Source organism: Copadichromis virginalis, linkage group LG16, assembly GCF_057382275.1.
Source record: "Copadichromis virginalis isolate Kocher_CV1m ecotype Utaka linkage group LG16, C_Virginalis_male_GT1.1, whole genome shotgun sequence".
In the NCBI taxonomy this organism is placed as follows: domain Eukaryota; kingdom Metazoa; phylum Chordata; class Actinopteri; order Cichliformes; family Cichlidae; genus Copadichromis; species Copadichromis virginalis.
In genome coordinates this window covers 33,366,475-33,392,725 of record NC_140633.1, presented here as the reverse complement: position 1 = coordinate 33,392,725, position 26,251 = coordinate 33,366,475, and the positions used below count along the sequence as shown (strand labels likewise).

Here is a 26,251-nt window from a genome sequence, read left to right as displayed (position 1 = left end):
GATTTTATAGATCCACTACTGGATTTAAGGAACCTCACCTAGACCATCCTGGAGCTGAGCCTGGGGAGGGGCCTGTTTGGGCCCACAGATGGAAAGCCTTGGGGGACTGTTGCTAGTTGGATTGAGCAGTGATTGAAGGCGGGTGACTAAAAGACTCCAAAACCTGAGAAGACTGTGGTCAGTCGAGGGTTTGTTTCTATTACCACTCTATTTCGACCGATCTGGGATTAAAAATAGTTTAACATAGTCACCTCTTAATCTTGAGATGGATACTTGAGCTTTACTCTAATAAGGAGTCACAAAGACGACAGCGGGGCTTAGAAACAAATTTGAGCCTTTATTGGAATGTTGCATTAAATACACAAATCCCATTCTTTTCATAATTTGGTATTTAATAATAAAAAAAAAAGACTTCTAGTCTAACAATACTGATCTGACAGTCATCCTTATTCAGTTTCACTTCTCTTTCCTGGAAACCTGACGTGGTCTGTGTGTGAAGAATGAGAGGGCAGACAGCGAGGACGCGGGGAATAAAAGAACAATGCCTACTCGAATTCAGTAAATACTGCGTATCAAAGCTGCACTGAGGATTAAAACAGTCTCTCGCTGGCACTGATATTCGTAACATTATTTCAACCCCTGATTTCCCCAAGTTTTACATACAAAAACTTTAGTATGAAATATAAACAAGCTCTTCCCAGGATGCAAACAGACAGGCAGATGCTGAAGCTGAAAGAAAAAAGGACAAAAATATGTTCTAAGCGTGATCTCAGAGAGTCACCAGATCTCGCCTGGGCTCGCGTTTTATTCGCATAAATAATGTTCTGGTGTCAGGAAAATACCATCCCACCAACATCCACCAACACCGTCATCATCATCGCCACTCAACAGATCCAGAAATTGTCTTAAAATCATTTTGGCTTACAGACTGTTTTCCCTCATTATGAAAAGAACAAAAAGAAAAGAAACAAGAAAACGGAAAAACATTCACAACACGTTTTCCAGCCCGTCTGTTTGGTCTGGGCTCTTTTTTTTTTTTTTCTTTCCTCCTTTTCCTGGATTCTTGCACACACCTCCACATGCCACCAAGCGCTGCCTAACATCACTGCCTCAGACCCACCCGCACCCCACCCCACCCTCCTACTGCCAGCAAAACTCCAGAAAGTTAGGACATGACTCCGAACACGGGGTTGTGGCGGCAGATGCTCGGCCCGATCTCTTCGTAGTCCTTTTTGGTGTGGCACACCTGGTAGAACTCCGGCTGAGGAAACACAAAACAGGAGCTTGTCAACATTTAAAATACTGCAAACAATCAGCAGCCAAAGATCTGAAACAGGAGGCGTGGTGGAAAACTAAACAGTTATCGCTGAAAACATGGATGAAACACGGTGCTGAACTCATGTGAAACATCCAGTAGCACAAAACACAAAGCTTCCAAGATCTAAAAGTAGCTTATCGTGACAAAAGTATGAGATTTTGGGGGCTTATTTCTATAACAGGGAAGTACAGAGAGTTGACAGGAAATGACACGGTGACCTGCTCAACCAGGCGAGTTATGGTACCGTCCATTCTCCTTTAACTGAAAAACCATTAGCCAACTCTATGGATGATCTTCGCAGACTGTAATAAATGACCATACTACTACTACTACTACTACTACATCTGCTGGAGCAAACATTTCCTAAATTTGGGATGAATAAAACTGTATTTTTATTCTCTTACACAACTGGAAATCTTTATGCAAACAGAAGTGTCGCCCCCTGCTGGTCATTATAAAGAATGCTGTTGTAATAACAATATAGCAGACGTGTAATAAATACACAGAGGCTGATGGAGGACTTTACTATGTTTGGCAGAAAGATTCAAACTTTTCAGGGAGAGATCAGAGTGCAAATTATTTTAAAGTTCAAAACTCAGGTTTCACTTTACAAACCTGAAAAGTACTTCCATCTTTTACATACAGTCTGTGGCTTTATCTTAGTTTAGTTTTTCTTTAATTAACTGTTTGAGGTTTGAACTGTACGTGTGCTGGAGTGGGTTTGAATTGGAGTGTATTTATTAAAAGCACGACTCCTTTGTGATGTTTGATTGATTGACTGATCGATATATTGGTTCTAAATTTAGACCAAACCGCGGGGGTAAACAGGGGTCGAGGTACAAACTCAAGATGTTTGCGATTATCCGACAAAACTTTCTTTAACTGTGAATCCTGAGACATGAAAAGGATTGTTATTCTTATCGGATTATTCGATTTTTAACATCAATTAGCCTTTGGTGAATCAGCTGTCAGACCTCCGCTCCCACTCACGTTTCCTGCTGATAAAATTATCCGCCTCACTCACACAAATAACTCATCAAGAGACAGGGGAGGAAAAAGAATAATGAAATGTCACAACCACCCACAGCACTCACTTCCACTCAGAGGGACTAAAAGAAACGACACAATAAATGAGGGCTTAACTAAAGTGCGTGTGGCCTTAAATGCCACACGGGAGCAAAGCCGACATGCGGGTGAATCTAAAAGCAGATTTCCTTCTCCTGCAATAAAGTTTAACCACATGATGATGATGATGATGATGATAACATGAGAAATACTTACAGTTGATGCTAACATTGATCCACCAAACCACACTGCGTATCTCTGCATGTGATGAGTGATGACCTGGACATCGATCGGTTTGGGCTGCGGAGGAAACACAGAGGAAAGATTATTTCAGAAGTTGAGAGAGCTACAGAGTGAATGCAGCCAGGGGAGGACTCTGTAGTAGTGACATTACAAGAATTAGTCACTTTGATCACCACAGATTATATTTGAAACCGTGCAACCGTGCACGAACCCTGACTGACAGTTTCTCAATGTTTTCAAAATCTAAATCAGTGTTTAAGACTTTGTTTTTGGAGCTTAATAAACCAAAGAAAGTGCCGCCTTATATTCAGACCTTTATGAATTAGCCAAAGTTACTAGTACTTAAAAGTTACTATACTTAAAAGTAACTGATGCTTTACTTGTGAATATTTTCACATTTACTGGGCTTTTCTGAGCAGAACAGGAATCCATCAATAACATACGGGTGTGGTTTCTACGGTGCGTCCACCACTAATCAACCCATGTAACAAATAAACCAGGTGATGACAACATCTACATACAACCTGTGATTGCTGGTGCCCCCTAGTGTGTCAACTATATCTTAATATAAATAAATGTGGGATAACGACATCGAGCAAGTGACATCAAACTGAAACAACTTCACAAAATCAAGGCCAAGAAGATCCTATCCTGTTTTCCTTGAATGTAATTGTAATTCCACCTTTTAATGACAAATAGCTGTGAGGGTTCACAGGAGAGGAGAAGAACAGAGTCCAGCTGAGGCGGGGTGGATGGAGAAGAGAGTCAGGAGTACCTTGTCACAGATGAGTAAAAGGAAGAGTTTGCTGATCTGATATCTCTCTAATCCTGACTCACAAAGCCTGATCCCACCAGCTGTCCAGGACGGTGCAAAATTATACTTAACAAGTTTGCAACCGTGTGGCCTGGAAGGGTTTCAGTGTAAAGACGTTAAAATTAGGGACGGATCGCTCTGATATCAGCACATTTATTCACTTAAGTGTAGACTGTGGTCACGTGAGCTGGCATGACTGAAAAACTCCATTTCCAACAGTTATTGGAAAGCTTTTAGTACAGTAAGAGAAACCTGAATCAACAGTTAGGAGGTTGGTATTACTTAAAACTTAAAAGTTTATCTGCATGTGATTTAAATAAGTGTTTCAAGAAGGTTCTGGACATTTCTGCTAAACCTGAACCTGCTCCTGCTCTACTTACGCACACCGAGGAGATTTATTCTGAGGTTCAGAACATTCTGGTCCGCCTTAAATTAGCTGCAGTCGCTGCTTGCTGCTCCTCTACCGTCTGAGGTAGATTTACAGCTGCAGGTCCGCTCGTAACGAATCACCTTTATGACCTGAGCATCTATGGAGCTATAAAAAACTGTGCCCTGCATACCTGAGCCTGAAATATTTCTAATCTTTTTAAGCCTCATTAGATTTTTATAGGGAGAAATTTGCTGTTGAAATCAGTTCATCTACTTTCAATAAACCTGTGTGCCGTTTTGTAATTCAGCTGATTGAGAACTATCGATCCGTGCCCAGTGTAAATTCATTTTTTCTGCTCACCTTGAGCTTGCCTCCGCTCAGCTCCTCACTCATCTTCAGGCGGGCATCGACCGTCCTCTTCAAGTCTCTCTGCAGACGGCGCCCAAAGTCCCTGAACATGGTGGAGCCTCCCGACAGGACGACGTTCTGTGGAAGAAAAAGGACACCGCTATTACAGAGCTACGAAAAATCACACAAACGCTTAACACCAGTGACCTGCAGCCGACCAGCGGCCTGTATGACTCTTACAAACTAAACTCAAAATGCATTAAAACCCAACAAATGATCACGTCACATGATTTTGTTTTAATAAAAGCTTTAAAAAAGAAAAAAGAAAAAAAACATTTCAAGACTTGTGATTCTTACTTTTTCACTCCTGTCTCTTTCAAACTAAACAAACATTCCCATGAGACCCTTAAAAAGACTGAGTAATACTGGCTTTCTAAGAGATATACCTGTACTCATGCCAATGTTGATATTTAAAGATTAAACATGGATATGGTGTTAATGAAGACGATGATCCTATAAACAGTTGCGTAACTGAACTTTTTGGAAACTCTCCACCTTAATTTACGTCATTTTAGAGCGATTTACCAAAAAGAAAACACACACATGCTGAACAAAGATGATTTTTACTAATAAAAAAATAAACATTAATCACACTGTTGCTCAATTTTCTATAAATATACAAGAAACTATTTATTGGATAATTTTTTGGCTATGATAAAATGGAGTGAAAATGTAATGTGACAGCTGTGAGTCTGCTAAAGCTGTGCCGTGCTCCTGTTACCTCGATGGTTTGGTGTCAAATGGTCGTGTTAAGTCTGTCTTTTTCCCACTATGGGGTTGGGATAATATCAAACATGTTTTATTCCATGGGCTCATGAAAACAGTCGAGCTCAGCATGGTGAACACCATCTGTTCTGTCAGCCAGTGTCATGTCCACCTGTTGTAATCTTTTTATTTTGACCTGTTTTTTTTGTTGTTGTTGTTGTTTTTTTTTTACCTGAACAATCCATCAAACGCACAAACAGGAGCGTGTGCTTCAGTTCTCCCCCCAACAGCAGCATGATGTGAATAAGTCTTACAAAAATGCAGATTTTTTCACTCTTTGAGATGTTTGGTCTTCATGCGTGTCAGCTCACCTTATAGAGAGGACGCCTGACATCGATGGGGCAGTTCTGGATGACCTCGTCCACCACCTCGGAGATGGGCTGGGTGAAGTCCGGGTTGGCAAACTAGGAGGAAGAAACAAGGTTGACATGTCGTCGGGTGCAGCGTGGAGGTAGATACTAAATGTAGCCTTCAAACAGCAAAGTATAAAACAAAGATGTGCAGTTAATTACCACGGGTGGTTCACTGAGGTAACAGCAGAGCCACCTAATCAGCATTTATGAGCAGCAGAAAACATTCACAAGCCACCCTAATTCAGCCATAACAAAATATCAGAGCTTTGTGCATGCCTAATAATGTCGTGGGACTGGGGGCGTGTGTTCATTTGTTTAATTTTTGGGCTCTTTAATAGTTTATCCAGCAGAACACCTCAGACTTGTTTCTTTACAGTCCTGCAAGTTTGCAGCAGAGGAGCATAACAGCAGGACACACACTGGTTTCCCCACAGCTTTGTGTGTCAAACTAGCTGCTTACTAACTTGCAAAGTAAAGTAAACAAACTCACAAATTCCCTTTAATTTAACATTTTGTCTTTAAGTGCATGTGTAAACAATCCTGATAAACTCCTATATTGACACCACAATTTCCCACATGTCTCAGCACCCAATTGCGACAAACAGCAGGTCAAATTTGCGTTTCATGATTTGCACGGCACAGACAGACCTCTGGGTGGAAGAAGATCTCGGGTCCCAGGAAGCGCTCGTAGCCCACGTCGATGGTGAACTCCTTCTTGCTAATTGCGTTGATGCCGGTGTACTGCTTGATCCACTTGGAGCCGTCCGTGTCGTACTTCTGGAACTCTTTGACTAGATCCGGGCACACGTAGCTGAACCGCTCCTGGTGGTCAGAGCAACAGGAAAAAGTTGTGTTATATCAGGTCACAGAAAGCAGAATCTGCCAACTTAATCATCGTGGCTCTATTTGTGTCACAGCTTCTATTATCATGGGTTGTAATGCCGGAGTGATAGGAACATTAGGCACCGACACATTTGAATCGTGTAGCACTAACAGCGCCCCATACTCATTATTTTGATTTGCAGGGACTGGGGTACACTGTGCCAGCACACCAGGAGGCACCGGAATTAACATTTCCAGACACGATAGGCAATATGCACGACAGACAGTGCTAATGTTAATTATTTCAGTTCACTTCATTTCTTGTTTTCCGTTTCGGGGTAATGAAGAATGGCCCCTGACATCCAGAACAAAGTCCTGGATAACAAGCTGTTTAATAAACATAGAGGAAACATGGAGAAATGGGGCAAATCAAGAAAATATAGTGACTGACAGAGGGAGGAAAAATAAAAGAAAGAGCATTAACATAAAAGTCACATCAATCCGTGACCGGGAAAGTTGGAAAATTAATTGGAGGAAAAAATAATGAATTCTTGAGACACGAATTTAGCTGCAAAAAACAGAGAAAATATTGAAGTGTGCCGTCTGTGTCCCACAAGGAATCGTCTCAGGCTGAGTTTCAGGGAAACTGTGTGTGAAGGACGCCTGCTGCCTGAGACAGACTGATGGCGCCACCTGCTGTCACTGTGAGATAAATGCAGTGCAGTCCCACTTTGTTCCCTGATTTAAAAAATAATTCAGCGGAGTCCGGTGCTGTCACTGCAGCAAACGGAGCTCGAGTGCCCCGGCTCTTTTTCAGCTGAAGCATTTTAATCTAAGGAGTGAAATTAGTCTCATACTGTTGTTTTTTTTTTTTAAACAGCGTTCAGCTTCTGTTGTGCACAGAAACAGAAAATTCGGGCTATACAGATATAACACTGCCGATCCTTTTACACTAAAACACAATATTGCATTTGAATGCTGCAGTTTGTCTTTGTTGTAGCTATTCAGCAGTATGACAATGATATTTTAATGACTGTCAGTAGAACATTCTTCAATAACATTATCACCACACTGAGCGTGTTGTTGTGTGTGAGAGCAAAGAGAGAGCAAGGGGATGCTTTCAGCCTCTACAGCCACAGGAGACCAACATGTTGCATGCCACTGCTGACACATTGAATAACTATAATAACAGCCTCCCCCGCAGAGGCGGCGGTGGGAGCTGGAGCTGTACCTTCACTGCCTTGGCCGTCTCCAGCGACTGCTCCGGCGGGATGCCGATCTCTCTCTCCCTCAGGAGCTGCTGGGTGAAGTAGGTGATGTCTCGCCCTGCGATGGGAATGTGCTTTATACAGCTGCCAATTACATAACCTTCAGCCTAAGAGAAAGAGACAGGTGGAGAAAGAAAGACAGAGGATGTCATACAATCTGCAACCAAACAGAGATTCCAGCGGCTAAAGCTGGATGTGTTTTTCCATCACATCTGCGAGGCCCCACGGAGACGTGAGCGTGCTCAGCAGACTCGCTGATTCAGCCTCAGAACGAATTCTGCAAGCACATTTCCTCAAACTGAGTAATTTCTTCCAGCCTCCGAGACACTCTGCCCTACTTTTTAAAATCGGCACTATCCGGTTACTCAGCAAAATGGAAAAATATATAAACACTGCACACGGTCTATAAGACTTCAAAGAAACATACACTGCTGCTCTGCATCACAGGTAAATGAAAGCCATCTGTTTTTATTAACAGTTACAAATGACCATAATGAAAACAGCAATCAATTAAAACGCTGTAGAAATAATTGATTAAAATTAGCACAGGAGCATTTTTTAATGAACAAAAACAGTGTACTTGCTTCCTGTACACATGACATTAAACTCCATTTAACTCCTAAAGCACACACTAGAAAACATTTGGTTTGGTTAGTCATTGAACCAGGAAGTAGATGCATGTGAGTGGTTAGTTTCTCCAAAGGTTTAAAAACTCATTTCCGAAACTGTTTGCTTTTTTAAGATATCAGATTAAATTCTGGACTTTTGTTTTCTGATTTATATTAGAAACTCGACATTTCACGTCTCATATACACATCAAGATGGATCGTTTCAATAAAAGAGGTTCTGCAATAAGGTAGTAGTGCACACTGAAGGCAGAAAGGGGAAAAAAACAGTTAAGGAGCCTGGTGAAAAGGGGAAAACAGGGAAAAGCTACGAGGAAATGCAAAAAAATATGTTTAATTTTCACATAAACAGTAAATTACAGAACAAAAAAAATGATAAAAGGTACATTTATAAGAAAAGAGCAGCGCTTTCAGGCACGACTTCAGTAATGAAAGCCACATGTCGAAACACACCAATCATATAAACTCGGTCTATAAACAAAAGTGTTGCTGGTTCTTCGTGCACATTGGAAGTTATACTAGAACTCTGCTCTGTTCCCATTTTACCTTCACTGAGCAAAAAAGAAACACCAGACCCTCCACTGCTCGATTTTTAAATGTTTTTTAAATGATTGTCTTTACTTCAAATGAACTGAGGTGGGTAAACAGATCAGAAATGAATCAGAAATGTTTTAATTTTAAGCTTTCAAACCATCACTTTCATTTCATGTTTCACAAAACATTTCTCGGTTGCCTTGTCGATTCTTCCCCTCTGAAACTTTCTATTTTCTTCTAATGAACAGAAAACAAAAATAAGTGCAGCTCAGGGATGAGTGTCCTTCAATGGCGTGATCTGTATACTCACCACAGGGATGACGTGGGTGACGCCGTCTCCGCTGTCGATGACGGTACCCGTCAGCGTCCTCTCCCCGACCTGTCTGGATGTCCAGGAGGCAGCTAGAGCGAGCACAGCCTGTCGCGCACACATACACACGGGAATGTCACACACTTCACAGTATGTTCACACTTCAGCAGTGCTAGTGATCGTGACACACTGCTGTGAACTAAACATGGTCACATGATCACATGATATGAAAAGTTATTCAAAACAGACATGCTATAACTGAACCTTTCAAATTCCTCCATATACAATCATATTCTGTTCACATACGGAGGCTCGTTTGTGTCTTTATAATAGAACATACAAAACAAACGCTACATTAAAAGTATTTTAAGTAAAATCCATTTCAGAATCTCAAGTTTTGCTTTATGTTGAACTGAATCTCACACTGAGATATCAGTATCAGTATGGGCGCGTCACACAGGAACAGATACCTGCTAATTAGTGCAAATAAAACTCCAGAATTTCACTCAGTAATCTGAAGCACAGACTTTTTATACGGTCTGTTAGTACAATTAACCCCACAGCGGCCTTTTTGTTGATGAATAACATCATTAAAAATGTTCCAAATGGTTCCAACAGCACACAGAGGCCAACTAGCTGACAGCTACCAGCTAGAGCCACCTGCCCTATAAAGTTTCCAGGACCCTATTATTGCAAACTTTACACTCCTATATAAAGTTACCCCCTGTGCAGTTGAATTAATTCTAGTCTTCACTGCAAAATAAAGACACAAACATGCCTCCACAGTTAAACAAACAAACTAGAGCTCTAGGGTAAGGGAGCCTGACCTGCACAGCGATGTAGAGCCCCGGTACGTTGAAGGACTCGAACATGATCTCGGCAGTGTACTCTCGGTTTTCTGGTGTGTTCAGTGGAGGCTCCGTCTGCAAACACAGGATGTGGTACAGTTAGACTCAAGTCTGGACCTAACAGTAAAACTCTGCAGATCAAAAACACTAACACAGATCTACAAATACTCAAACATATTCATGGCAGAGCATTAAATTCATTTATCTTTATCTTTCTAAGAAGTGACTGTTGCAGTTAAACTGAATGTTTAACATCACTGGAGAGGCCCTGTGTTTAAGACTCTTACCAACAGGAAGTAGTGGTCCTCAGGTTCGGCCCTCAGGTACTTAAAGATGATCTGCTCCATGAAGCGCTCCATTAGATCCCAGTCCTCCACAATGCCGTGACGGATGGGCCACTGTTGCAACAAAGCTCAGTTTAATGAGTGACATTAGTGACTTTACAGAAACCTATTCTGGGAAGCTAAAGATGGCAGCTCTCCTTCCTCAGCCTCCAAACACTCAACAGCTGAACCCTCAGCAAAGTCACAGACCATCCACTAAATTTAGATACTCCTACAGTCTCATCTATCCCACTTTTTAGCTCTGGGAGTCCAGCTCAGCCTGCAGTTCTCACAAATTAAAAATAGAAGGGAGCGCTGCCTGAGTCTGCCTCTTCACAAGCTGTTAGTCTGTCTCGGGTACAGAGAAACATCTACACGATGCACCCCAAAACCAAGTAGCCCAGCTTGAGCCTTGATAAAATATCCAATCTCTCCTTGTTTAGATGAAATTCACATCGACCGGGATTCTCTGTATTCCTCTAAAGGTCTCGTACCTTAGTGGAATACGTGGGTTTGTCTATGGCTTCATCTCCGATGTAGAAGTCCAAATCATCCACCCCCTTCATCATCCTACGCTGGGCCTGGTCCCCGACCTTGGCCGACTCTTTGATGGCGATACCTGACGAGAAAAGAGAGAATTAAACAGAGAAAGAAAATAAACTGATAAAATCTGGTGCATTTTATGACTAAAGACATTAGAAAAGTGGAATAATGTCAAACATTTGCAGAGGCCCGTTGGCGGAATTGGTTTAAATACGTAGGATGCAAAATACTCACATGATGGAATGATGAACTGTGGCTCTGTGTTCCCTGCATACCCCAGTTTGGTGTAACTGCAACAGACAACAATCAGTTTCACTACAGGGAAACAGGCTGCACGTCATGGACATCGAGTCTGTTGGAACTGCATTTGTATGCGAGGCCTTTTCCTTCAGTAAAGATTATTTCTGGCCCTATCGTTTTGATCAATGGCGTCACTGTCCCTCAGGCGCACTGGGTGGGTGCCAAAAGCAGCAGCGACTCTGGGGATTGCTAATGGGAGCCCCCTGAAAGAGCCATTCATGCTGTATTGGTCAACTATGTTCGTCTATGTTTGTCAAGGAAATCAAGCGTCTTTCATATAACTCGGGCAGCTGCATTTGCAGCGTTGCTGCAGTACGAGAGAATCTGTAAGCATGATAAATGACTTAAGATGTTTAAGATTTAAGAATGGCTGATCCTGAGAGAGCACACCTTCAGATTTAACATCAAAGAACTGAGTTTACAACTGTCTCTCCTCTGTTTGAACAATGTTTCGCAGGCACATGTGAACCAGATGTGATCCCGGCTCAGGGCTCCTGTACTTCCTGCACACAAGGCCCGAGGGACCGATAGAGGACCCTGCTGACGAATGCCAGAGCACCGCGGGCAAAACAAACCACATCCTGGTCACAACAGTGGCTGCTTTGAATTCATCTTTGCAAAACGAGGAGCCGGAAGGACATCAGCAGTATCTCAAAGATGCTGAAGTTATGGCACAACAAATGTGCTAAAAATACGACTCAAATACCAACTTTAAAGATAAGATTCATATGAGGCTGCTCGCTTTTGATCTTCTTCATAAGAAATCAGGAACAAATATTATTAAAATATAAAAAATATTTAAATGTAAATAAACATTTAACTAAATGCTAATCAGATGATACCCACCTATATTTACCTACGAGACCAGTTTACATTAATAAATTAGTTTAACTACAGACACCTCTTACAGACATAATGGCCTAATTTTCTACTTCTAAACACCATTGCTAATCATACTGACTCTGGATGGCATGACCTTGGAATCCAGCAATACTGTGAGGAATCTTTTAGTCATTTTGGACTAGTATATGTTCTTCAATGTGTAGATTAATTAAAAATGTAGGACTGCTTTCTTTCATTTGATGATTATTGTTAGAAAAATTAGAAACATCCCCGTCTCAGAGTGATGTTGAAAAATTAGTTTATGTACTTTTTACTTCTAGACTGGAATTCATTCATTCAAACTCTTAAAGACCTCACAGTATCTTATTATCGTAACAGAGCATTTCTCTCTCAGACTGCTGTCTTACTTCTACAGTTTCCAAAAGTAAAATGGGAACTTGCTAAAACAGCCCGAAGCTTATGGCTGCCCCTCTCTGAGCCTGGTTCTATCTGAGGTTTTGTGCTCTTCGTGAAGTTCATCCTCCCCACAGTCACCAGAAGCTACTCACAGCCGATCATCTGATTGTACCGTCTATACCTTACAATATAAAACACCTTTAAGCAACTGTTGTTCTGAACTATGGCTATAAAAATAAAAATTGAACTGTGAACAAAATATGTTCAATGATGTCATCACTTCTCCTCCCATATTTTCTAAATTTTTTCACCTACAGATGAATTCATTAGATTTGTTTGACCTCAAGCTGCTGTAATATTTCACTGAAACTCCTTAAAATGAGACGATGAACCTCAGGAGATTTATCCAGGAACAAACATCTATTTAGAATATTTACCCTGTAAGACAGTTATGATGGCTTTTGAGTTTCCTTTCCAATCACAGGTTTCTTTTTCCTGCACAGCACCTTCTGATGCACAGGAAACGCTGCAGTTTGTGTAGAGTAAATACAGACAGGAAGCAGAGATGTACGATTAAGAAGAAACCGGCTGGGATGGTGAACATAGAAATAAAAAAAAACCGCTTTTAACTGCTTGTTTTGTCTGATCTCATTGCCAAAGCCTGTGAGAAAACATCAGCTTTTACATAAAAATAACTAAATCGTCCTGATAACTTGTGAAAAATGTGCAAGAAAAATGTAAAAAATAAAAATCCCCGTTAGAAAGCCCACATGTTCTGCAGATCTACGCATGTCTGTGTAGCTGGGAGACAAAAAGGGAAACTCTGCTTCACAGCTAGGCAGATGTGCTCCACCATCTGATTTATGTTTCTGGGGTCAAATAAAGTTAAAGTCCTCTGACAGCAAGAGGTACGAGCTGACAGGCAAGAGTGAAAACACCACCCAGTTCTCTCTTTTCCGCTTCAGCTCAACAACTTTTGGTTATACGGTAAAATCTTATCTGGCATCTTCACACTTTATCTGTACAGCACATTGAAATATTAACAGAGCTCTGGCCAGCACAGATTTTTATTTGTTTTAAGGTGCAGCCAGAAAAAAACAGCACAGCAGAAACTCGGAGGGAAACCCACCAAACCTGTGCTCCTGGAGCCTGGAGACCTACTGTATGATGTCACCATGTCTGCTGTGTCTCTTTTTACTGAATTGTCAGGTGAGACTCAGCAGACTCAATATTTTTACTTAACATGAGCTCAGATTTTTGTACTTTAGACACTCACAGCGACAAACTGAGGCAGAGTTATTAAGAGACCATGCAGCTTATCGCATGAATTTTGGTTTAGTCAAAGTTATTTTAAGCCACACAGAACAGATAACTGCACCCACCAGCCACAGCATTAAAACCACAGCCTGAAACTGAGGGCTGCTTTGCAGACAGCTTCACCTGCACCAACAGCACACAAAGCTAGCAACGAGTTTCTCGGCTGGTGGAGCCCAAACAGAGAAGAAGTGTGAACAGGTGCGGTGAACGCACAGTTTCTTTCTTCGTGATGAAATGTAAGTGTGGTGCTTTCAGTTTGTTTTACATCCTAAATGGCTCCTTTCACAAAAAAAAACAAATAAAAAAAAAAAACAAAAACATAACAATGAATGAAAATTTCAAAATATATTTTTTGCCTTTATTGCATTGTGAAAGTTTATCTCAAAGTCAAAAACAGTGACGTGAGTCTGTGGGAAATCACCTCATGTGAGCTATGACCTCAGTGAATTTGAATCTATAAATAGGATGTTTGTGTTGTAAATTAGAATCATCAGGGTCACAAAGGATGATAAAGCAGGATTTGATTTACCGTGTCGTTGTGAGTGAGCAGCATCCCTCTGGACCTCAGTCAGGCCAAGAAGGAGCAGCAGAAACGCTCATGGAAAGCACTGCTGACATATAAGTGACTGTGAATCAGGCAGCAATGTATCCCATAGCTGCTATGACATCACCCACTGACATCCCGTTACGAAAACTTGAGCTAAGCAGTTTCGTCGTCACCATCTTGGTGTTTTAACATTGGACATGACGTCACAACAGTCACTAGTCAGGCAAGTGTTTACAGAGGTCTTCAGACTTTTCTAGGACTGGAAGTCCTTTTGCAAACACATTTCTCGCCCCCTAGTGGCCATTAAAAAGTGATCGTTTAAGATACCTGGAAGCTAGGTTCATCTTTTCCAGAGTGTATGCTTCAGACAGCGAGAGGAGAAGGCAAACGGTCTTCAGCAATGCAGTAAATTTGAATATCATTCATTACTTTTTGTGTGCTTACAGTGATAATATTTAACTGACACAAAATCCCAAGGGTCGCCATTTGGAAAGCACTGGAGCTGTTTGTCTCTGAGGAAACCTTAAAGATTTATGCTGCTTGATTAAGGAAAAGAGTGAGCTGACAAAAGCTGCCATAAAAAATGTTGTGCAACTTAATTTCCTTCATCAGTGCGTAATTAGTCACATTCATGTTGTTAAAGTCACAGCTACAGAGTTATTAATGATGATGATCTGACACATGCTACAAGTGATGGCTTCAAACTTTGAATGGTAAACAGACTCTGTTAATACTGCATTTCTCTAGTTTTTCAAGCACTCAAAGCACTTTATGATACGAGTAACACTCACACAAACATTATTCTGCGACACAAAGAGCTGTTTAAAACTATAAGTGTGTGAATAAACACTAGAAAACTAAACTTCTGAGAAAAATGAGAACCAATAAAACCACTAACCTGATCCACCTCCTAAACCTCAACTTCCCATTTATTTAAAGAAAATAAACTTTCAAAATTTCATCACAAAAATGACCACGATTCAGGGTTTTATTGCCTTGGACACAGCTAAAAATGAAAAACCCTGTGCTGGCAATCGTAAAAACAAACAGCTGTATCACATGTGTAACAACAACAGTCCTCTGAAAACCTTCATTCCACAGAGCCGTCCTAGCTTGCCTACTTTGACCTGCCCGGACACGCTTTTAAATTAAAAAAAAAAAAGAAAGAAAAAAGCACGTCACCCAGCACGACAGCGGACACATCGTTGCACAGGACAACACGAGCTGCAGGTTTTATGCTGCCTTTAGCTAAATTATCCTTTATTTTTATTGGAAAACACAGTTTTTAAGTCCAGCATGAGCTTTATTTATGACACCGCTGAACTCATGTCAGGAGACCCCCACAGGTTGCTTCAGACAGAAGACTCCACCCAAACTTCAGCTGCAACACCTGCGATTGTTTTTTTTAAGGAAGCTTTGGTGTCCAAAAAAACCAAAAAACAAGTATGACTGTGACTGAGCTTCTTTCAGTCTAATCTGATAATATCATCTTGGCCACTCAGAGGCCTGATGATGTGTAAAAGGATGTGAAGCGGTCACTGTATTAGTCAGAGGCAGCTGCTGAGCCCCATCAGAGCTGTAAAACATCTGCCCACAGCTGGCACTGTGTGCCTCCGCCGCAAAGTTTCTACTTGGAAAAATAGAAAACTCTTCTTTCTTCTGGTCAGAGGTTTGCATGGGTATAAAAGTGGAACCTGAGGGTTATTATGAAGCAGTCTGCTCGCTGAGGAGAAATTAGCTCACAGATTTCGCTGCAGTAGATTGGTTAACAACCTGAGGGGATAGGCAGGCTGCTGATACGAGCTGTATACACTGTGACGAGTTCAAGCCTCCACATGCAAGCAATGCATGGCACGTTTAGCCCAGATTAACAGAGCAAGCACACCTATCACACCGGCACCACCTTTTAGCCAGGGCTGCAGGTAGTTAGGATAAAAAAAACCACCTCCCTCTGTTTGTTACTGTTCACGTTCTTGCAGCGTTTGAGCCTCTGAAAATGGCTGCACAGTCAATTTTAATATTTCAAACAAGCCATTACATAAAGCTGCACTCCTATCACGACTCAGTTGGTGCATTTTGAATGCACTGTGGTGCCCACCAAAGATCTTTTAACCTTTCACCAGTTTGTAATCATTTTCTTTTCACATTTAGATTCATTTTGTTCATCAAATGACCAGAAACATTAGATCAACTGTTCTTCTGTGTATAATCACACACACAAGATGCTTCCAACAACCAAAACCTTCACCTCAGAAAACCATCCTAATTTCTTTTTTTATTTTCCCCCCTAAACACTTTTGTGTATTTTTTCTATCACCTTTAACTGTAAACCTGCAGCATGTCCTAAACAGGAATATTAAAGAACATCTGCCCTTAAATGCATCATGCAGCATTTATGAAGCAGCATTATGGAAATGATCTCAGCTGTAATGTTGTAAACATGTTTTTAGGGCACAAAAAAAGCAAAGGTTTAAAAATATAATTCACAGAAAGACTTTTTAACGCCTTCCTTCCTCATTCATAAAAAAGAAAACAGTCCTGCTCATCTTTACAACTCATCGCGTGGTTCAATCATTAAAAACAATCCTTTCATTTATAGTTTTTGCAGCGTGTGAAAGGGGCAGCAGTTCCAAGGGAGTTAATGCAATAATTTCTTCAGATTTGTAGAACTTTCAGCACATCCTGACTGCTTCATTTCACATGAACTGGAGTGGCAACAGTAACAACGTTTTTAATAAAAACTTTCTCCAAAGTGTCCTTTCAGGGTGGCCATGCACATGAGTATGACTTCAGCTTGAGTAAAAAGGCTACATTTTTCTCACAGTCTTGGTGATTTTCCTTCTGTGAAGAGCCAGCATTTATTTGGTGGATGTCAACATTTTTTAAAGCAGGAAAAAACCCTGAAGTTGTTTTACTGTCCAAATACTTATGGACTGACCTCATTTCCCCCCCAAAGTCCCCAAAAGGGAACAGTACAGCTGAACAATATCTTTCAGAATCATCCCTTTCCAAAACTTCAGCTAATTGTTAACATTTTATTTTATTTCCAATTACCTATGAGCCTGGAAAATGACAAAACATTCTCATATCCCACAAGACTAAAATAAATTTGACCATGTTTCAATACTGACTCTAACTCTTTCCTTCCTCCTTCATAGAAAAGGAAACAGCATTTTTCAAATGTCATGCATGGTTTAATGCATCATCTAACAGAAAGTCTGCACCCAAAATTAGGTTGTTGACACCTAACACAGCATTTCCATTAAAACCACGCATACAAAATCATTTCCATCATGGCAGCGTTGAGCTACAAATTCACAAAAAAAACTGTGTCGCTGTCCAAATATTTATAGACATGGCTGTAATACTTAGATAGCATGTGAGAAAAATCTGTTAGCTTCAACCAAATTAAAAAATAAATAAATAAATCAGAGAGTGATTGCAGGATAGGGGAGAAAGGTGTGTTTTGTTCTGTTGTAGCTAGTTATTGTGTAAAGTAAAAATGACAGTGATTTGGTGGTGATTAAAATACGTTCAGAATTTGCAAATTAATGATTCATCTCATAATGGATGACAGACTGCTCTCCTCTACATAACCTGGCTTTATAAGTTAAAAGTATCGGCATTAATATTTGCAAAGCTAGCCCTGTATTTACTTTATGGGATTGATACCAAAATTCCAAGAGCATTGCACAGCAGTACTCTGATCAATGCAAGGAGCTGCAGGAGGAGCTCAGATTGTCTTTCTCTGTTTTTTTCCCCTCTGTCCTCTAACACAACATCCGATGCCAAAGTTTTAGATGTTTTTATCTGCGAGATCAAGTCGTTATGAGAAGAATCGTCGGACCGGTAAAAGAGGCGAAATTAGAGAAGTTAATAAAAAAAAAACCACGCTCGGATGCCGAGAGACGACCATATATGGACTAAAAAACGTGAATGAGGAAGTGTAGGCTGTGTAGGAAGTAGTACCGCGCATGCTCAATCCCAAATTAGTGAGCAAAGAGATTTATGAATTACACTCGTTTTTACAATCTTTTTTTTTTTTTTTTTAAAGTGGGAGCAAACACAAGCAAAGAAATTTTTATCTTATTAGCATCAGATATTATCATGAGAGCGGAGGTGCAGATTTTCCAGCTCCAGATGAATGAGGGGAACCCTTCCTGCCTCAGGTCTGCACCAGAAAACACCACCTGAGCGGCAGGAAGGAGAACCAGAACAGGAAGGCGTTTAAACTAACCCTGAAGCTCCCGATAATAAGCAGTAATAAGTCGCTGTTAGCATGTTCGCTCGCTGCCCAGCTGTGAGTGTACACAGACACACACCCATGGCTGCTGCCCCTGCTGACACTGACAGCCCCCTCAGCCCCCGGGCTGCCCGTCTGCCTGCACGGCGGTCCGAACTAAACAGCTTACCCTGTGCCGCAGTCGACAACACACGCCGGTAACCGTCCAGCCATCTCTGCCCCCCGGGTCTCTGGCGCGCTACGAAACCGTTAAGATATGATGGAAAGCTGGCTGTGTCGGCTGGAGGATCTGGCTGGCCGTCCACAGGCGGAACCCTAAGCCCCGCACACTGCCGTTTTCCACTTCCGCACTCGGCTTCTGGCAGGCAGGGAGAGGCAAGATGGCGGAGGCCGGGCAGAGCGACGCAGGCAGGGACGCGGAGCTGTCAATCACCGAGATAGGGCGGGGCCACAGTGTGGCGGACCAAAAGTGCCAAAATCAATCAGCAATCAATCAAAAAATAAAATAAAATAAAATGAATGAATTATGTTTAAGGGAATTTTAAAAATAAAATTGCGAGTAACAAATGAAAACTAATATTTCTATGAACCTAAAATTTACTTAGTTAAAAAAGGTAAAGTTAACTTATTTTAAGGTTTTATACATATAAATATATATAGCCAGGTTTGAAAAAAAAACTGAAATTAAAGTTGCAAAAAAGCTATAAAAAGTTCAAAATTAAAAGAGAAAACAAAAAAAAATAATTTTCTCATCAATAAAAGAATATTTACTGCATCAGTTTGTCTTCATTTTATCTGAAACACACAAGGATCAAATCTCTGACTTTATTTTGGGGATATTGTCCTTAAATATAACTAAAGCTTTCACACAGGAGTCATAAATGATATGAAATAGAAATAAATACCTTGGACTGAAATGTCATATTTGATTCCACCACTGAGCTTTCTTTTTTCCAAAATAGTGTGTATATAGTAAAATATCAATAATGTCACTCCTGTTACGTTTGTACCATCAAACTGAAATGAGACTAGTGTCAGCAGCTACACTAGCAAACTGTTTTACTAGCTAAACTTAGCATCATTGTTGTCTATGGGACTCAGTTCACAGTACATGATTGCCTTTAAGTGTTGCTCCACAGCTTATAAATAAAGTGTTGTTATCACATTCATAAGTGTCTCCGTCTGCATTTGCATCCGTTTTCCTGATTCGGCCGTGACAAGTTCCTCCCAACCTCTCTCTCACACCGAGTCAGGCTCTGACTGACGAGAAGTTTAAAGTGTTGCTCGAGAATCTTCCTCCAGGATATCCACTAACCGCCCGCTCCCTCCATCACTCCGAGGACAAGGATGGCCGGGAGGCTTACGGACACTATGTCAGCGAGCCGTGGTGTCAGGTGGGCTTCTCTGTTCCTTTTTCACTTATAAAAACAAGAAAAATGAAGGAAACCAATGAACAGATGCCCAAGAAGCTGTTTAAAGTTATACATTCAGGCACAGTCGGTATAATCAAAGTCATGACTGTTTGCATAATCAGCAGGAAACACTTTGAGTCCATTCCAGCTCCTTTGGTGCAACTCAAAGTGACGACAGGTAACCTGGATACCTGCAGCTCATTCAGGTCGTCCAGCTGAAGGTTTCCTGTGTCTGACATAGTGCAGCAGATCTACTCCAGCCTGACTCTTTTTTTGTTATCTTTAAATTCCACCAAATACTTAGATGTTATTGTTTAAGTAAAACCAGTGAGCGTACTTGAAAAAAGCGTGGTTGTTACACACGTTCTGTTACTGAACTCTTTCAATTTCTATTTCAAATGTAATAAAGCAAATAAAATGGCATAAATTGGCTTGTTTCTCTCAGCTCTTCCGGCTTCCGGCTCTTTTTAGAGAACCGGCTCTTTTGGCTCGGCTCACTAAAAAGAGCCGGATCTTTCGGCTCCTAACCGGCTCTTCAGGTTGTTTTGTTGCTTTAATTAATTTATTATCAATAAAAATATGAAATTATGCACAAAAGGAATTACTAATGTAAAAAACATCGTGGTTTTATTTATCTATGTTTACATATAAATATATACGGTGGCCCCTCGTAAAAAAAAAAAAGTGCGTCGATGCGTCATCACTTTCAAAACAGACATGGCGGCAGTGAGTAGCGGCAAAATGAGTGAGGCAGCCACAGTTGACTTAAATCACTCCACCCGAACACACAGTTCTACATTATGGGGATATTTTAACAGAAAAGGAAGTGATTCAGTCGTTTGCCGGCTTTGTAAGGTGGAAATGGCCTATCATAAAAGCACGACGGCTATGCACCAGCACCTCAAACAACGGCATCCAGGAGCAGCTTCTGCAAAGGATTAAATCTTTTAAATGTTTTGTTAACTTTTCCTTAATTGTATATATGTTTGCACATTTCATTTCTTGTTAAATGCTATCTGTAATATAAGATTGTACTACTACTACAACTTTATTTTGCAATTTTTTTATTAAAAGGTGTTCAAATGAAGAAATCTGTGCTTTTCATTGAGATATATAAATTAGTAAATGTGAAATTGCTATACAAGTCAAATAATGGGGAATTAATCGAATCAAATCAAAATAGAATCAGATTGAAAAATTAACTCATTCACTGCCATTGACGTCTATAGACGTCAATTTCGTTTTTCAATGGGAGGGGCTAGAATACAACCTCAGGCAGCTTGTCAGTGAATTTTATTTTTTCATATATTTGTAAATAAATTGTTTTGATAAAACATAACCTTTCTCAGTGTTATTTCTGTTTTATAGAAGTGAAAAACTATTTTATATGTTAGAGGTGTCACAAAGCAAGAAATATTAGTGTCAAAGGCACTTTTCTGCTTGAAATGTATTTTTCACAAAAAGCTCGTTTTCTCCCTTTTTTTGGTCAAAACAGGCATTTTTGGTGGAACCCACCTCTCTTCTACAGCTGATTACTAACGAATGGAAAATGGTAGAAACAAGCTTTTTTTTTTGGATGAAAGAAGAGAGTCTGTTCTTCATTTTGGTAGGTTCAGCGTTTATATGATCATAACACACAGTTTTCTGTGGCTCTTCAAAAATGAGTAAAAATGCTCAAAAACCCTGGCAGTGGGGAGTTACCTGATTTGAAAATGGCTGGCAGTGAATGAGTTAATCGCTAGATTCATTGATTAGGAAAAGCCCAGCCCTAGCCCCTAGAGACAAATCATGTACAAAGCTCAACACTGCGCCTAGCATCCTGGAGTACTTCCGTTGTGTTTTGTACGTGTTTTGGAGTTTGTAGGTGTTTTGTCTCTAGGAGTCACCGTAAATATACTTTTATTTATTCACTCCACATAAAATGTAATAAATAAATAATATAATACAAAAACCAACTATTTACATTTCAACTTTTAACTAATTAAATTTTCAACTTTTTCTTTTAAACAAATGTAAAGGGAAACAACACAAAACACTGCAAACCACAACACAATGAAATATAAATTTAAATATGAAAACAAAAAGAACATGCATATTCTCTGTCATATGGACCTGCATGAATAAACTTTCTGAATCCTTTATCATCTGCAACTGAAAATAGTTGTGGATGATTACTATACCTTTCTAATGTGACGTTGTTGTCCCTGGCTCTCTTTCGCTGTCTCTCCCTCCGGCTGTGTTCCTGTGCTACTGCGAGTGTAACTACCGCCCCTCCCCCCCTTCCCTCGCGTGCAGAGTGAAGCGGAAAAAGTGCGAGAGAGAGGGTGTCGTTCACTTCAAAGAGTCGGCTCTAAGAGCCGTTTCGTTCGCAACCGACACATCACTATTTGAAAAGACCAAAAATCATTATTTCCATACTGGGACAATATTAGGACATGGAGGGATTTCCATAAATTCTGGACTGTCACACACCCATAAAACATGTGCTCTGTTGTTTCCAAAGTTGTTTTAAAAATATAACAGTTGTCTGACACAAATTTAAATCTTTCTCTCATAAATTCATTGGAGGGGTAAATATTTTTTGTATTTTTAAAATTGACTTCTTTAAGTTTGGGGGGGATTGGAAATTTCAAATATTAATATCATCAACGAGATCTCAGATTTGTTATAATCTTTAAAGATGAGTGAGTGTTTTGACCTACTTTGATATAAAGTGTTAACCAAATACCTCCTCAAAAAGTGATTATTGCATTTTTCATTAACCAAGTCAAGACCATCTAGTTTAATTGTATGTAAATTTGGAGTCGGTGTATTTGAAAAATTGTTCTTTATCGTATTGACAAGGTCTGTTGGGATATTCTGTGAAACCTTTTTATAGAGCTCGAACGAGCAACTCCTGTCACATTTCTCATTAAACCTGTTTAATTCAAGTATATCTCCATTTTCATCCATTATATGTGTCACAGACCAAATTTGTTTTGTCATCCATTCTTCCACAAACGTAGATTTCCCCCGATTCAATATCACCCTATTATTCCACAATGGACCGTTGTGGGGACTAAAGTTATTGAGATCCCTTCCCAGACGCCTTAACGCCCACTCACATCCTGGGCCATCTGACCTCAGGAATTCGCATGATAAGGTGGGGCCAGGTTTCACAATGAACACACCCGAAACTCTGGCTGATTGGGACCCACGCCCAGTTTCCCACCTTGGCTCAGGCGATTAGAGGATCATCAGGGGGTCCTTTTGTCCCTCTGTGGGGGGTTACTCCCACTAGGTTTATATCTGGGACTCTCCACCATTTGACCTTAGAACTGAAGAAGCTTCTCGGATGAGAGGTGAAACGTCTTCAAGCAACTTAAAGAAGTCCAGACGCTTTTCTTTGCAAGCTCCTTTGACTACGATGACCTGGATGACTGAGAACCTTCACAGACAGACTAAAGTTATGTTTAAACATTAATTTCCAATTTAACAAAACTTTGTGATGAAATTTGGAGAGTTTTATGGGCAGTTTAGAAATTTCAAAATCGCATACTAATAGGAATTGGATCCCCCCAACTCTGTTGAAAATAAGAGATGGTATCAAGAACCAGATCTCATTATCATTTTTTAAGAAAGATCAAGCCAATAAATCTTTAACATGCCATTCATTATTTCAAAATCTATTGCTCTTAAACCCCCCTCTTCATAGTCTTTTATCAAGTCCCTGTTACTTATATAGTGATGTTTATTTTTCTATATGAAATTAAAATTCACCTTATTGATGTCTTTTATAATCCTTGGTGGGATGGCTAGGGAATAAGCTGGATAGATTAATCTGGACAAAGATTCAACCTTGGTTAACATTATCCTGCCGAACAACGTTAAATCTCTCTGTAGCCAGTGGTTTAGAGTTTATTTTGCATTTGCCAATTGTATTCTGAATATTCTTTTCTTCACTATCAGCCATGCATTTAGTTAACCAAATTCCAAGATATTTCATTTCATTTTTGACAGGTATATCGTACAAAGAAGAGTGAGAACAATTGTGGATACTCATGAGTTCACATTTGTCCAGGTTCAGGCGTAGTCCAGAAGCATCAGAAAAGATCTTTATTGTATCTAAGGCCAATGGAATTTGTTCTTTATTTTTTAGAAATATTGTTGTATCATCTGAAAGCTGACTTATTATTAATTTGTGGTTATTTATGTCTAATCCTTTGATGTTTGAGTTTATGACAGTAATAGCAAGTAGTTCAGTGGCTACAATGAATAAAAGAGGTGAGATGCTGCAGCCCTGCCTGATACTTCTCTCCACCCTGAACCTGGAACATGTGCCTTCTGGAAGAGAAACACAACTATTAATATCAGTGTATAACATAGTGATCATATGCAGAAATGCATCTCCAAACCCAAAATGGTTAAATGTCTTAATAGTAAAAGTGTGTTCGATAGAATCAAATGCTTTATGGAAGTCCAAGAACAACATAAAATCATCATCCTCAATTAGGTAATTGTAATCGATAAGGTCCGAAACCAAGCGGATATTATTTTGGATCAACTGTCCTTTGAGAAATCCTGATTGTGTTGGGCTAATTATTTCAGAAATACCCGTTTTTAGTCTGGTTGCTAAAACTTTTGTAGTCCCTATTTAAGAGTGTTATAGGTCTTAGATTACTTAGTTTTTTCTTATCTTTTCCTGGTTTTGGAATTAATTTTATAACTCCTTCTTTCATTGTTGTCATAAGCTCCTTTTGATTAATACACACTGAATAATAGTAATTTTAAATCTTCCCAAAAGTGCTTATAGAAATTAGTTGTTATTCCATCTGGTCCCATGAGCGATCAGATGCCAAGCTCTTGATAGCAAAATCAAATTCTTCTATAGTTAGGTCTTCATCACAAATTTCTCTAAAATTATCATCAATTACTGAAATCCAAATACTGATTTTGTCAAAGAAGGAGGTGATAATTCTGAGTATGAAGACTTATAAAGGTTACTGTAAAAAGTAAATACTTCATTTGAAATGCTTTTAGGGTCTGTACATTCCTCTCCGTTGATTATTAGGTTACATACTGAATTATATTCTTGTTTACGTTTTTCTAGATTGCAAAAATAGGCAGTGTTCTTTTCACCCTCTTCTATCCACTTGGCTTTGGATCGCAAATAAGTGCCGTTGGCTCTATGAAGGTATATTTTGTCCAATTTAGATTGTAAGTTGTTAATTTTTCCTTTTTTTTCCTCAGTCCAGTTCAATTTGCCATAAAGATTCATAAGTTCTTTTACTACGTTTGATTCCCCTTCTTTCCTTTGTCTGTTTAACTTTTTACCGAATGTGACTGAGGTTTTTCTGATTCTAAATTTAAGATATTCCCATTTGAGTATCGGTGTATTGATGGCTTCGTCATTCTGGATATCTAAAATTATTATTTTTTAATAGAATTACAATACTCCTCATTTCTCAGCATCTGAGACTTAAATTTCCAATAATCCTTAAATGTGTTGTTTTGGTCTTTGCTTTATAATCTTAGCATAATGGTGCAATGGTCACTTATGGGGCCATTAGAGATAACTGTTTCCTTAACCTATTGTAAAATTGAGTTGGATACCAACCAATAATCAATACGTGACCTGCTTTGACCATTAGGTTTGTGCCAGGTGAATTGTTTGACATCTTTGTTTAAGTATCTCCATACATCTATTAATTTAGTATCATTAGCGAAAATTTCAAATATTGGGTTTTTATGTTCTCTTGAAAATTTTGAAGGCCATCTATCCAACCATTCATTCGGGAGTCACATTGAAATCACCTCCAACTACAATATAATCAGTGGGGAATTTGGTATTAAGTTCCTTTATAACTGTAGAAATTTGATACAAAAGGTTCTTATTCTCTTGATCATTGTTGAATCCATAAACATTGATCAAAATAATGAGAGTATTATCAGTATTTAACACACAGGCAACCCAATGTCCATCTTTGTCTGCCATATTGCACAAAAACCTACCAGGACATCTGTTGAAACAACCCCAGCAGACCTGTTTGTACCATGATTAAAATTTTTTTTTATCTCCCCATTGTTGTGACCAAAACTTCACATCAGATTCCTCAGAATGAGTTTCCTGGAGGAAAAAAAAACAATTTGCCTGTCGCCCCTTGCAGAACAGAAAACAGCTTTATGCTTAATTGAGTCTTTAAGTTCCCTTGTGTTAAAGGGAAAAAAAGAAATGTTAGTTTTCAATTGGAACACGGAACACATGAACAGCTTTAAAGAACAGGTTTAGGAGGTGGAGTAGGAAAGTCTTGAGGTAAAAGTCCCATCATCCGAAATGTTCCACTGTGTATTCCTTTTTTAGTCAGATGTCAGCCCGTACCTGGGTTTCTACCATTGACTGTAGAAAACACTCACTGGTTCAGACAGATGCCACTGCTCAGTCCGCCATCTCGCGAGCCTCCGTCAAGAAGAAGAAGAAGAGCTTCTGGTTTACATGTAAAGTCAACTGAGGACACTCCACACCAGTTGGTGGTGGTAATGCACCGTTTTGCTGTTTGCCAACCGCCAATAAACCCTATACAGAAAAAGAAGAAGTAACTGGAGG

General features: G+C 39.8%; 1 protein-coding gene and 1 long non-coding RNA gene across 2 annotated transcripts; both read right to left on the bottom strand.

Annotated features, from left to right (window-relative positions):
• Positions 1–317: 317 nt before the first annotated feature.
• LOC146691166 (actin-related protein 3-like) lies at positions 318–18,654 on the bottom strand. The gene is made up of 12 exons (XM_085434452.1): positions 18,426–18,654; positions 10,845–10,900; positions 10,562–10,686; positions 10,032–10,142; positions 9,724–9,819; positions 8,897–9,004; positions 7,390–7,533; positions 5,985–6,158; positions 5,295–5,387; positions 4,171–4,296; positions 2,600–2,683; positions 318–1,261 (listed from the first exon to the last, which is right to left on the bottom strand). Exons 1-12 carry the CDS (start codon positions 18,467–18,469, stop codon positions 1,166–1,168), a joined length of 1,257 nt encoding a protein of 418 aa, XP_085290578.1. The 5' UTR covers positions 18,470–18,654; the 3' UTR covers positions 318–1,165.
• A 413-nt stretch (positions 18,655–19,067) lies between these two features.
• On the bottom strand, positions 19,068–26,129 carry LOC146691165 (uncharacterized). Its single transcript, XR_014915550.1, has 2 exons — positions 26,062–26,129; positions 19,068–19,674 (listed from the first exon to the last, which is right to left on the bottom strand). It is a non-coding gene; the product is annotated as an uncharacterized LOC146691165 (long non-coding RNA).
• Positions 26,130–26,251: the final 122 nt, after the last annotated feature.

Excerpts from the sequence above, each read along its gene's own strand:
- LOC146691166 (XM_085434452.1), bottom strand. The coding sequence starts at position 18,469 with ATGGCTGGACGGTTACCGGCGTGTGTTGTCGACTGCGGCACAGG. Across the intron at positions 7,534-8,896 it reads TCACCCACGTCATCCCTGTG|GCTGAAGGTTATGTAATTGG; the intron begins GTGAGTATACAG and ends TCTTTCTCTTAG. Across the intron at positions 4,297-5,294 it reads TCAGGCGTCCTCTCTATAAG|AACGTCGTCCTGTCGGGAGG; the intron begins GTGAGCTGACAC and ends TTTCTTCCACAG.